Source organism: Impatiens glandulifera, chromosome 2 (genome assembly GCF_907164915.1).
Source record: "Impatiens glandulifera chromosome 2, dImpGla2.1, whole genome shotgun sequence".
Classification (NCBI taxonomy): domain Eukaryota; kingdom Viridiplantae; phylum Streptophyta; class Magnoliopsida; order Ericales; family Balsaminaceae; genus Impatiens; species Impatiens glandulifera.
Genome location: NC_061863.1, coordinates 59476072 through 59489050, shown reverse-complemented (window position 1 = coordinate 59489050; position 12979 = coordinate 59476072). Strand labels below are relative to the sequence as shown.

Genomic DNA, 12979 nt, shown 5'->3' with positions numbered 1-12979 from the left:
GTTATAAATCTCAATTGACCATTAAGGAATTCAAATTTGACCGTATTTTTCTGATAAAAAGTATAACCTTTGAAAGTTAAATTAAAACTTAGATTAATTCACTGTTCTTTGTGTGAAGTTAAATAAATTAAGGATGATTTTAATATTTTACCCACATGTATACAAATATCACGGACTCATGACACTTAGCAAAATAAACAGTGTATTTTTCCTCAAATCTGTTCAGGCCCTAATTTCTCTCTCGTCTTCTTCGTTCGTTTCGCCTTCAATATACGGAATAACGAATACCTAATATCCTTCAAATCTCAAAATTTCTCCGTCAGGATTCTTCTTTTACCGCCTCCGCTATCTACAGAACTGGTATGCTTTCAACTTCTTACATATATCTTTCAAGCTAAACACTTAACGAGATGAATCTTAACACTGTCAGAGAGTTCAACATTCATCTCTAACGCATAATATGTTAGAATTGTAGATGACTTTGTTTTATCTGTCTTATGTGATTGAAGTTCTTTCTTGTGCTAATTTCGTGTTTTTTATTTTTTTATTTTCAATGGATTGAAGGCCAGTTTGAATAAGCAGTTTTTCTTTTGTGATGGAAAATGGAGTTGTTGATGATTTGAATTTCTCGACTACTCCTAAGGTGAAGGAGGAGGTAGTTGAACACGAGGTTACAAGCTCAGACACAGTTGAATCAGAATCTGATGTCTTCTTTGAGGATTCAATATCGACGCCACGCTTAACTCATAATGACGATTTTAAGAGCACTTCTGAAATTGAGGTTGAGAGTTTCGAAGAAGCGAGTGGAATTTTATCTGCAGCTGAAAACCACAATGATGAGATGCAACAGGTTCTTGCTGAAGATAAGATAGAAGGTGCGGTGGTGAATCATGAAGCTATTGTTGGAGAAACTGCTCCAGAGGCTCACCGAGGAGAAGAATATCAAAACGGTGTTTATGGAATTTCATCTGTAACTGAAAACCACAAAGATGAGGTTCAGTTTATTGCTGCTGAAGACAAGACAGATGTTGCGGCGGCAGACAACAAACCTATTGTTGAAGCAACTGATTCAGATGCTCACGAAGGAGAAACCACAACTAACGAAGAAATAGGGGAGGTAATAATGCCCGAAGAACATCAAAATGGTGTTTATAAGATGGAGAAAGAGGCCGATCTTATTTCATCGACAACTGAAAACCACAAAGATGAGGTTCAGATTGTCTCTGCAGAAAAGAGAAAAGTTGTGTTGGCAGACTACGAATCCATTGTTGAAGCAACTGCTGCACCAGATGATCACCAAGGAGAAACCACATCTGATGAACAAATAAGTGAGGTAATACCTGAAGAACTTCAAAATGGTGCAACTGAAAACCACAAAGACAAGGTTCATTTTGTTGCTGAAGATGAAATAGGGGAAGTAATACCTGGAGAACTTCAAAATGGTGCAACTGAAAACCACAAAGACGAGGTTCATTATGTTGCTGAAGACATGAAAGAAGTTTTGGCAAAAAAAGAAACCACAGCTGAAGACGAAATAGGGGAAGTAATACCTGAAGAACATCAAAATGGTGCAACTGAAAACCACAAAGAAGAGGTTCATTTTGTTGCTGAAGACAAGAAAGAAGTTTTGGCAAAAAATGAAACCAAAGCTGAAGACGAAATAGGGGAAGTATTACCTGAAGAACATCAAAATGGTGCTTATGAGAGAGTGAATTTATCTGACTTCCAGGTTATTAGTAATGCAAAGGACGATGTGGATATAATAACCAGGGAAAGGCTCAAGATAGATAGTACACTCGAGACATCTGACACTCCTTCAGCGCCTGAGGTTGATTGTGAATCTTCCCAAGAACCAATTCAGAATTTATCTACTGACAATAATGACAAAATGGAACCAATTTTTGAAGAGAAAGAGGAGAAAGTTGTAGATCCTACGGAGGAAGCTGATATCAAACCCGCAGTTGTCATCCCTCCATCCTCCCAAAAGTCTACTACTACATACCCTGCAGGTCTTGGACGTGCCGCCCCTTTGTCAGAACCTGCACCTCGAGCAGTACATCATTCTCGTGTTAATGAAGCTCAATCGCAAAACCAATCAGTTGACGATGGAGTAGGGGAAGCATCAGAGGAATATGATGAGACTCGTGAGAAACTTCAGATGATAAGAGTCAAATTTTTGCGGCTTGCTCTTCGGCTAGGTCAGACTCCCCACAATGCAGTCGTGGCTCAAGTCTTGTATAGGCTCGGGCTTGCAGAGCAGCTTCGAGGAAGAAGTGGGGGTCGTGTGGCTGCATTTAGCTTCGACCGCGCAAGTGCAATGGCTGAGCAGCTTGAGGCGGGTGGGCAGGAGCCACTCGACTTTTCTTGCACAATCATGGTTCTGGGGAAAATCGGAGTGGGTAAAAGCGCAACTATAAACTCGATATTCGACGAGATTAAGTTCGGAACCGATGCCTTTCAGTTGGGAACGAAAAAAGTTGAAGACGTTGTCGGAACTGTCCAGGGAATCAAGGTTCGGGTTATCGACACGCCTGGTCTTCTCCCTTCCTGGACTGACCAACAGCATAACGTGAAGATTCTGCGTTCGGTTAAGCAGTTTATGAAGAAGACGCCACCAGACATCGTTTTGTATCTGGACAGGTTGGATATGCAGAGTAGGGATCTCACTGACTTGCCACTTTTGCGCACCATTACAGAAATATTTGGGCCTTCGATTTGGTTCAATGCGATTGTTGTTCTTACCCATGCGGCTTCGGCACCTCCTGAAGGTCCAAATGGTACCACAACGAGTTACGACATGTTTGTGACTCAAAGGTCTCACTCCGTCCAGCAAGCAATTCGAATGGCGGCTGGAGATATGCGGCTTATGAACCCTGTCTCTTTAGTGGAGAACCATTGTGCTTGCAGGACTAACAGGTCTGGCCAGAGAGTTTTGCCCAACGGTCAAGTTTGGAAGCCTCATCTCCTATTGCTCTCCTTCGCTTCCAAAATTTTGACGGAAGCAAACGCTCTTCTGAAGTTGCAGGATGGTCCGCCAGGAAGACCCTTTACTACTCGAACGAGATCACCTCCTTTACCGTATCTGCTTTCGTCTCTTCTTCAGTCCAGACCGCACTTGAAACTGCCCGAGGAGCAGTTTGCAGGAGACGACGATGACATTGAAGAAGACTCGTCAGAATCTGACAACGAGTCAGAATTCGATGAACTGCCGCCGTTTAAACCATTGGCGAGAGCTGAGCTGGCCAAGCTTGCTAAAGCTCAGAAGAAAGCATACTATGATGAAATAGAATACAGAGAGAAACTGTTTATGAAGAAACAGTTAAAAGAGGAGAAGATGAGGAGGAAGATGATGAAGAACATGGCTGCTGCTAAGGATCTTCCAGTAGAAGAAGAAGAAAGTGAGGAAGGAGCGGCAGCATCGGTTCCAGTTGCGATGCCTGATTTGGCTTTGCCAGCTTCTTTCGATGCTGATTATCCATCCCACAGATACAGATGTCTCGATTCTCCCAACCAGTGGGTTGTGCGACCGGTTCTGGATACTCAAGGATGGGACCATGATGTCGGTTACGAAGGAGTGAACGTAGAAAGACTGTTTGTGGTGAAGAAGAAGATACCGGTTTCTTTATCTGGGCAGTTGACGAAAGACAAAAAGGACAGCACCCTACAAATGGAGCTGTCCAGTTCCCTTAAACACGGAGAAGGCAAAGCCACTTCCTTAGGTTTTGATATGCAGACGCTAGGCAAAGATATGGCCTACACTCTAAGAGGCGAGACCAGGCTCAGTAACCGTAGGCGAAATAAGTTTTCGACTGGCGTTTCGGCCACCCTACTGGGCGACAGTTTGACTGCGGGGTTGAAACTGGAGGACAAATTAATTGTAAACAAGCGGTTCAGGATGGTGCTTTCGGGTGGTGCAATGGCAGGTCAGGGTGATATTGCTTATGGAGGCAGTTTGGAAGCAACCTTGAGAGACAAGGACCATCCTTTGGGGAGATTCCTGAGCACTCTAGGTCTGTCGGTAATGGATTGGCACGGGGATCTCGCGATAGGAGGTAACCTACAGTCGCAGATTCCTATTGGACGGTATACAAACTTGATTGCCAGAGGAAACTTGAATAACAGAGGGTCGGGGAATGTGAGTATACGACTGAATAGCTCGGAACAACTCCAAATTGCTCTGATTGCTGTTATTCCTCTCATCAGTAAGCTAGTGGGTTACCCTCAACAATTGCAGTATGGACAATGATCGGACAAATCTATGTAAGTTTTGTAGTCTGTTTCTATTTTATGGTTTTGATCTGGTTTGGTCTCATTCTCTCAAATTTTATTTATGCTCTCTTATTGATGCCATTATTATTATTATTAATGAGTTGAGGGTTGGGACCCAACAGAACTGAGAACAAGTTTTATTTATTAATGTCACATAAAATATTTCTATGTTTACAATCTCTTTGGAATGAGTCTTAACATAGTTACCAATAATAATATAATGAAGAGGTAATAAATAAATGCATATTCTTCTTATTTGGGTGACTAGATAAGAAAACTCGCTTTCAAGTCTTTACGCAAAATCTTTCCAGCCGGAGACTTGGGTATAAAACTCACAAATGTCACCTTCCTTATAATTTGATGATCGTGTAACTTTTCCTTTATAAAATCCATAACCTCAACTTCACTGAGGATATTTTTGTCTTTAACAACAACAAAAGCCACAGCCGACTTCTCTTCATCACCATTTCCTATAACTGCTGCATCTGCAATCAGTGAATGACTATGAAGAATTTGTTCAATTTCCGCCGGAGATACTTGGTAACCGTCGCATTGTATCAATTCCTTAATCCTATCGACGACAAAAAGGAATCCTTCTTCATCAATGTAACAAAAATCGCCTGTTCTTAGCCACCCATCATCACTCAATGCCCTAGAACTTGCTTCCAGATCATCAACATACCCTTTTTTCCATCATTGCAATCATCATCATGAACAAACAAAGTAGCAACCAAAATATGTCAAATGTAGGGAATTAAAATCGCTATTACCTCTCATGATAGTGGGTCCTCGAATCCAAAGCTCGCCTTTCTTCATGGGCGGCAACCCCGACTCAAATTCAGATCCCAACCCTGCAATTTTAGCCTCAAAGTTTGGCAAAAGCCTCCCAACCGAACCCCAATTCCTACATTCTTCTTCACATAATGATCTGAATGCTGCTCCCGATGATTCAGTTAATCCATACCCCTTAAATTATAATATTGGTTTTCATAAGTTATAACTATTCATAGTAAATCAATTTAAGAACTTAACAGACCTGTCGTATTAAAGCCCCAGGAAACTTCTTCCCGAAAGATTCTATCACGCTTTTCTTAAGCGGAGCTCCACCGCAAGCAACACTCTCCAACGACGTCGTATCATACCCGTCAGTCACATCTCCCATAACCATCGCCCCTAGCAGCGGCGGAGTCGCTGCTGCATGCGTGACACGAAACTCCTCCACCGCTTTCAGGAATTCCTTCTCATCAAACACGCTACTGGTCCAAATTACTGCAGTCTCACAAAGGGCCACAGCCCTCAGACTATAAAAGAAACCGTATATGTGAAAAAGAGGAGTCGTCAATAACTGCACCGCCGGAAACTCCCGTCCTCTACGTAGATCGTGGTAGATTCTGATGACCGAGATCAAATTCTTGTGAGTCAACTCAACTCCTTTCACCAAACCTGTCGTACCTGAGGAAAAGATAATCGCAGCGATGTCGTTCTGACTCACATCTACTTTGGCGATTTCGTTATGAGTATGACACTCCATCATTGACTCGAATTCCGACGAGTCAATCGAAATCGTTCCGTATTTCAGTCCCGAAGTCTTGTGACGATTTTCGAAAGTGGTGAAAGCAATCACAGGCTTCCCAATTTGCATTTGCCGTTGAGTCTCAGATTCATCGGCAGCAGGATTGGAAGGACAAACAATTAAACCGAGAGAAAGCAGAGAGAAGTAAAGTATCGGAACATATGTTGAATTAGGAAGGAGAACGAACGCGGCGTCGCCTTTAGAAAGAGGGATTCTGCTTTTGAGAGAACCGGCGAGGTTTTTAACTCGCTGAATGAACTCAGAGTAAGAAAGGCGGTTTCCGGTAGCCGAATCAATCAGATAAGCCGTGGATGAAGTGTACCACGGCCAAGATGAGAGTAGAGAAAATGCGAAATCGGCGACGGATAAAGGAAATTCCTCCGGCGAAGGTAGGTCAACTGGAGATCTTAAGCTATGAAAGGTTTTTGTCTCTTTACAGAAACCGCTATTAAGATTTTCCATCGGAGTCAATTAGGGTTCCGGAGAGAAAGGAAAGCGATGGGAGTGAGGATGGGATAAGTATGAAGAAAAGTCAGATCAGACGCAATATATTAATATTGAGAATAATAAAATAGAACAAACAGTAACAGAGTATCAATGGAGAAACAGCTTCAAAACTTCCATTAAATCTAGAAAAATTAAAGCAATTTACAAAGCATAAGTAAGATCAAATTAAAACTCCTGAGAGGCAGATCCAATCTCAGATTTATCTTTGCCAGCTTTCCTGGGCAAAAGATTTTGATGGATATTAGGAAGAACACCTCCATTAGCAATGGTAACCGTTCCCAAAAGCTTGCTCAGTTCTTCATCGTTCCTAACTGCCAGTTGAATATGCCTTGGAACTATCCTATTCTTCTTGTTATCTCTTGCAGCATTTCCAGCCAATTCCAAAACCTAAACACAAATCAGTAAAAGACTCAGTATCTGAAAATGATTGTTTCAAATTGAATCATTCATATGTTATCTGTACCTCGGCAGCGAGGTATTCGAGGACGGCGGCGAGATAGACAGGAGCTCCGGCTCCGACACGTTCAGCGTACTTTCCGACCTTGAGAAATCGGGAGATTCTTCCGACGGGGAATTGTAGACCTGCCTTTGAAGATTTCGTCACAGATTTTGTAGCCTTTGGCTTACCACGGCCGCCCTTGGTTGTTGCTCCGGCAGAAGTCATCTTCTTCTTGATATATGAAACCCTAAGTAGAAACTGAAACTGTAAGTATGTCAAGAATCTATGAAAGATGATGGTTTACAGAATGAGCGCATACATTTATATAGAAGGGGAGAAGTAATTGTGATTGGTTAGAAGAATGTCACCAGGATTGCCAACGTGTCAGGGTTTCACCGCGGGAAATTTGGAGGACTTGTTTTATATTTTTAAAATTTTATTTTATTTTGAATGTTATGCAATTTAAAGTCAGTTTTTTTAATCATATCAATAAACTTAAATAATTTAATTTTTTTTATAACTAAACATCAAACGTAATTATTTTCAAATGATTATATATATATTTTTTATTTTTTTTTAAATATTTATAAATTCTTAGGTCTTGTTTTCTTTGGGTTTTTTAAAAAACCCACCCCAAATCAATTTTCCAATCAATCACTTCTCAACAATCACATCACTCATTTCATTAACCAAAATACTAAAATACCCTCTATTTTAAATTATTATTTTTTATTTTATTCATATATCAATACCCTTTAAGTCTTTTTACCAAAAATAATCATTACCTCCTCAAAATCATCACCAATCATTATTTTTTTCCCTCTCTAAATTTTTTCAAAAACCCCAATCCGAACAAGGCCTTATCTTCTACAACATTCCTCATTTGTTTATTATATTCCACTTATTTAAATATTAATCATTATTGACCATCTTTTCATTCAGTCAGGCCTTGGTCAGAAGATTGCAGTTAAAAAAAATCAATAAAAATATAATTATATATTCTCTGTTCATACTTTTAATTTATTTTTTTTTACTTCTCTAAATAAATAAAAAATAAAGCTTTTACAAATATTAGGGCGTTCTTCCTTATTTCTTCAACTTTTTTTTTCAATCTTTGGATGAAGTTATTGATTATTTCATTCCTTTCTTTTTTTAGGTACTTTGTATTGATTATTTTATTCTTTTCTTTTCTGTAGGTACTTTGTAAAAATAATACGAAGCTTTTTTTTCTTTTTTTAGATCATATAACTGTTTTGTCATTTTTGTTATTCCGTTAATTTTTATTCGTAAATGTTACCTTTATTACATTTTTTAAATGTTACAGTACACTTTTTGATTTTACTCTCGAACCTCTTTTCTGTATCCCTAGTCTATAAAGAGATTTTTGTAATTCGAACAACAATTTAAAAAAAAAAAATTCTTGTCAAGTCTCAAACACTTTATTTAAAATTAAATACTAAAATATTTCATATTTTACAAAATATTTAGTTTATTATTATAAATTAATAATAAACTTTAACTATTTTTATAAAAAAAAATCACATCTATTTAATTTCTTTTTTAAATAAAACAAAATTGATTAAGATAAATCCTCATTCAAACAAGTTCTGGTCAAAATTTCCAACATATCCACAATACATAGATAGTTTAAGCACACTTTGTAATTTTGAGTTTTACTCAGATTTTATCTAAAATTCCAACTATCATTTAAACCATCTTCATGAATCTTATCCCACTTTTTATTTATTAAATATCAAAATTATCCAAACAGAGGAAAAAAAATAATAATATTTTTGTCTTTTAACAATAAAAAACTATTTTTTTAAAAATTTCATCAAATTAGATTTTTTTTTATGATAAAACCCAATAAAAAAAAACAAAGATCAAACTAGCTCTTTGTTTTTACTCTCAACTTATTTTTGAAATCCTAGCCTTTAAAGAAATTTTTGTAACTAAAAAAAGAAATTTTCAAAAGAAAATACCTGTAAAAGTCTCAAACACTTCGTTTAAATACTAAAATATTTTATATTTTACAAAAAAAAAAAACTTAATTAGTTTATTATTATATATTAATAACCCTTTAGCTATTTTTCATAAAAAAGAAAATTCACATCATCAAAATGACAACTATTTAATATGTTTTTAAACAAAACAAAATTCCAAACATGCTCTTGTCACAATTTCTAACACATCCACAATACATAGATAGTTCTAGCAAACTTTAGAAATCTAAATAAACATATTTGTATATAAAATAAAAGTCACAAGTAGGGATCCGTATAGGTCAATTTATTTCAACAACCCCCAATAATAAATCCTTAATTTGAAATAATAATAATAATAAAATCTAAGGAAAAATGAGATTTGACATCTTGTTTGACAATGCTGGATAAATGTAATTTCCATTGAGAATTTGTGAAGCAACAAAACGGTTAGCAGATTGACCATAATGAGTGCCATCCCAACTCACATACTTAGTGCTGTTTTGACACACTTTTGATTTGAATTTCTCTCCTTTTAGAACCACTTTCGACCCACAAGGGATACTACTATTAAAGTTTGTCGGTGGACCTCCATAGCCACAACACCCCATTATGCTCTCCTCGAATCCTGTATAAAACCCAGATCCATATATATATAAAAATGTAAATATACATATGGAATTAAAATTTTAATTTGAGCATACCATGTCTAGTGTGATTGGCAATGAGGTCATACTTTATGTTGTAAATGTCAACATAGGTTATGTTTGCTTTCGGCCATTTTTTTTGCAAATCGTTACAAAGTTTAGCAAGTTGTAAGTTAAACGCCTTATCGGCCTCGTTGTGATCTTTCAAACAACCAAATGCGTCAACATTTGATCTATTGGTTGTCGGCCCAAAATAGGTAAGAGTTTCCGGCAAGCACCCTACCGGACCAGTGTTATGAATCCAGAAGTTTCTAGCCCCGTTAGAGTATAATTCCTAAATGTCACAAATCATAAAGAACTTGTAATTTATAATTTGCTAGCTTAGACCAAATGATAAAAGTTAAATATTGATTTGAATATAAATATTAAATATAAATTGACCCTACAATAATAATAATATTGGAATTTATTGACATTAATGATAATAATAAATAAATGGGCAAACCAAACCTCAAGGCCTTGTTTGAAAGCATCTATAACTGTGGAAATCCAAACAAAGATTTGATCTTGAGTTTTGTTGGACCAGAAGACTCCTCCGACGTCGTTTTGACCAATATCAAACATGTAAATCCCTTTTTCGAAATACTCTTCTTTAGGCAACAATGATAATATATTCACCGCCATTCTTTTTTTTCCTCCTTCTGCAATCAACCAAAAAAGAGGTCAAATGAATTCGACTAATTCCCGATTAAAACACATATCCTGCGAACACACTTAACACCCGATTAACGAGACCGATGATAAAAGATGGAACTATTACTGTGGCTGCTGCGAGCACGAAGTTGGGCGACGCGAGCTTTGAATCTGATGAACTGAAGCACCTGAATATCAAATGAAAAGGGGCAAAAGGAATCACCCTTTGCAGGAAGAATGGTGGCTCCGGCGGCTGCGAAATTGCAGCCTCTTTTGAAATTGGGGGCGCCGGTAGATTCCAAATAAGGATTTAAATATGGAAGCCCCATTTCCTTTGCTACAATTAATACGATGATTGATTCAAAGACAGAGACAAATATGGCCAAACAGAAACAACAGGACAAATAATAAATTCAAAGTTCACCTAAAAAATCGACGACGAGCCGGCCATCGGAAAATCTACCGGACGGGCTTCTGAAATCCTTTCCGTAGGGAGCGTGGAGAGAACCTCCCTTTCCGGCGAGCATGTTGCCGGTATCGGAATTTGAATCTCCGAAATTGAAAATCGCCGGATATTTTAATGATAAGGAGGTGCAAAGAGGAAAAACAGAGGTTGAAATCACAAGGGTTGCAATTGCAAATACTAGATTCAAGCTTTTGGAAGCCATTTATGATCACACTCTCTCTCTCTTTCTCACTTCACAATCTCACCGATCAATATATATATATATATATATATATATATATATATATATATATATATATATAAATATCAAATAACAACTATAAATATTCCCCACAAATTATTATCCTTTTGAATTTTTGCTCAATTAAAATCTTAAAAAAATAATAATAAAAGTTAAAAAATTATGACGAGATCAAATCAGTTTTTGGGCCTTGTTTGATATTTAGTGAGCGATGGGTTGACAGATAGAATATTCTCTCTCTTATTATTAATTATTTTCTCTCTCATATTATTAATTATTTTCTCTCTCCCCTTATTAAATAATTTCTATCCTATAAAATAAAATAAAAAAAGAAAAAAGAGACCATAAAAAATAAATAAAAAATATCTTATTAAATAATTTCTATCCTATTAAAAAAAAAAAAGAGGCCATAAAATATAAATAAAAAATATCTTATTAAATAATTTCTATCCTATAAAATAAAAAAATAAAAAAGAGGCCATAAAAAATAAATAAAAAATATCTTATTAAATAATTTCTATCTTATAAAATAAAAAAAGAAAAAAGAGGCCATAAAAAATAAATAAAAAATATCTTATTAAATAATTTCTATCCTATAAAATAAAAGAAAAAAAGAAAAAAGAGACGATAAAAAATATTCGATAAATAAAGGAGTTGAAAAATAATAAAAATAAAATAGATAAATTCATAATTCAACTAATCAATTATATTAATTAGGATTTAGAATTTAGTATTTAGGATTTAGGGTTTAAAATTTAGGGTTTAGAATTTAGAGTTTAGGGTTTAGGATTTAGAATTTAGAATTTAGAATTTATTTAAACATATTATTAAAATATTTAATGTGAAAGTTCAATAAATTATTGAGTTATTTTAACCAATGAGAGATAATAAATATTAAATAAATTAGTAAAATAATATGGATAAATGAGATAAATTAATTTATAGAGATAGAGAGAGAAATTATTTAATAAAAGTAGAGAGAAATTAATTAATAAGAAGAGTGAGGATATTCTATAAACGTGTTTTAATTATTATTATATTTTTATTTATTTATTAATTCCACCTGTAGGGCCACGTAGACCATCGCTCTCCCAGTCGCTGTCTCCCAGTCGCGCTCTCTATCCTTCCTAATATATAAATATCAAATAACAACTATAAATATTCCCCACAAATTATTATCCTTTTGAATTTTTGCTCAATTAAAATCTTAAATAAATAATAATAAAAGTTAAAAAATTATGACGAGATCAAATCAGTTTTTGGGCCTTGTTTGATATTTAGTTATTGAGATAAACTAGGGATGAATCAATAGGTATACATACCTTAATTTTATATCATAACTTAGACCATATTTAACCCATCCAAACTCATCCTTAAAGATGAGTTTTGTCCTCCAATTCACACTCAAACACATTCCCAAACACATTCCCAAAATGAGTTTTTCTCAATCATAACGTAGACTATTACTGTGTTTATTTATTAATGTTTAATTTGGGTTTAATAATATTTTTTTTATTAATTTTTCATGGTATAATATAATTTTTATCTATTTAAGTATGTTTAATTTTTTTATATGTGTAAATTATTAATCTATCATTAAATTTATCATAATTTTCTCTAATCGAATAAAAAAATATTATGATTTAATTTGTAAAATTAATAAATATATAGATAGTATTGAAAAAATTAAAAAATTGATGTAAAAAAACTATATTTAAAATATTTTTTTAATTTAAAAATGAGGTTTAGAGTTGGAAATGAATTTCGTTTGATGTGAAAATTAATGCATTTTGAGTTTGAAAATGAGTTTTAGGTTGGAGATGGTCTTATACCTTACCGGAAGTTTCGGTATAAAAAAATTCATACAATTCCTTACCTTGATTTTAATATATTTTAATTTCGGTACGATATCAGTGTTGTACTTTTCGCACCTAAAAAATTTGTGCACACCATTGTCTCTATTATTTTAGGTCTTAAATTGCTTTTAAAATGATCTATTATACTTTGACTATCGTTTTACTCAAATTAATTGTAGACTCGTTGGTAATGGTTGAGGATAAATTTGCAAAAATACCCTTGAAAATAATTAAAAAAAAATTGATATCTAATTTTACTTATTTTCTATCACTATAAAAGATTGAAAGTTTGGTTAAATTTCTCAA

General features: G+C 35.0%; 4 protein-coding genes across 4 annotated transcripts; 1 reads left to right on the top strand and 3 right to left on the bottom strand.

Annotated features, from left to right (window-relative positions):
• Positions 1 to 206: 206 nt before the first annotated feature.
• LOC124926061 (translocase of chloroplast 120, chloroplastic-like) lies at positions 207 to 4441 on the top strand. The gene is made up of 2 exons (XM_047466226.1): positions 207 to 360; positions 565 to 4441. Exon 2 carries the CDS (start codon positions 596 to 598, stop codon positions 4244 to 4246), a length of 3651 nt encoding a protein of 1216 aa, XP_047322182.1. The 5' UTR covers positions 207 to 360; positions 565 to 595; the 3' UTR covers positions 4247 to 4441.
• Positions 4442 to 4467: 26 nt separating this feature from the next.
• On the bottom strand, positions 4468 to 6390 carry LOC124926063 (4-coumarate--CoA ligase-like 9). Its single transcript, XM_047466227.1, has 3 exons — positions 5306 to 6390; positions 5040 to 5235; positions 4468 to 4952 (listed from the first exon to the last, which is right to left on the bottom strand). The coding sequence occupies exons 1-3, from the start codon at positions 6302 to 6304 to the stop codon at positions 4534 to 4536; spliced, it is 1614 nt and encodes a 537-aa protein (XP_047322183.1). The 5' UTR covers positions 6305 to 6390; the 3' UTR covers positions 4468 to 4533.
• Positions 6391 to 6451: 61 nt separating this feature from the next.
• Positions 6452 to 7078, bottom strand: LOC124926064 (histone H2AX-like). The gene is made up of 2 exons (XM_047466228.1): positions 6813 to 7078; positions 6452 to 6736 (listed from the first exon to the last, which is right to left on the bottom strand). Exons 1-2 carry the CDS (start codon positions 7011 to 7013, stop codon positions 6515 to 6517), a joined length of 423 nt encoding a protein of 140 aa, XP_047322184.1. The 5' UTR covers positions 7014 to 7078; the 3' UTR covers positions 6452 to 6514.
• Positions 7079 to 9031: 1953 nt separating this feature from the next.
• Positions 9032 to 10815, bottom strand: LOC124926297 (GDSL esterase/lipase At1g54790-like). Its single transcript, XM_047466493.1, has 5 exons — positions 10535 to 10815; positions 10238 to 10447; positions 9928 to 10118; positions 9475 to 9751; positions 9032 to 9398 (listed from the first exon to the last, which is right to left on the bottom strand). The coding sequence occupies exons 1-5, from the start codon at positions 10776 to 10778 to the stop codon at positions 9136 to 9138; spliced, it is 1185 nt and encodes a 394-aa protein (XP_047322449.1). The 5' UTR covers positions 10779 to 10815; the 3' UTR covers positions 9032 to 9135.
• Positions 10816 to 12979: the final 2164 nt, after the last annotated feature.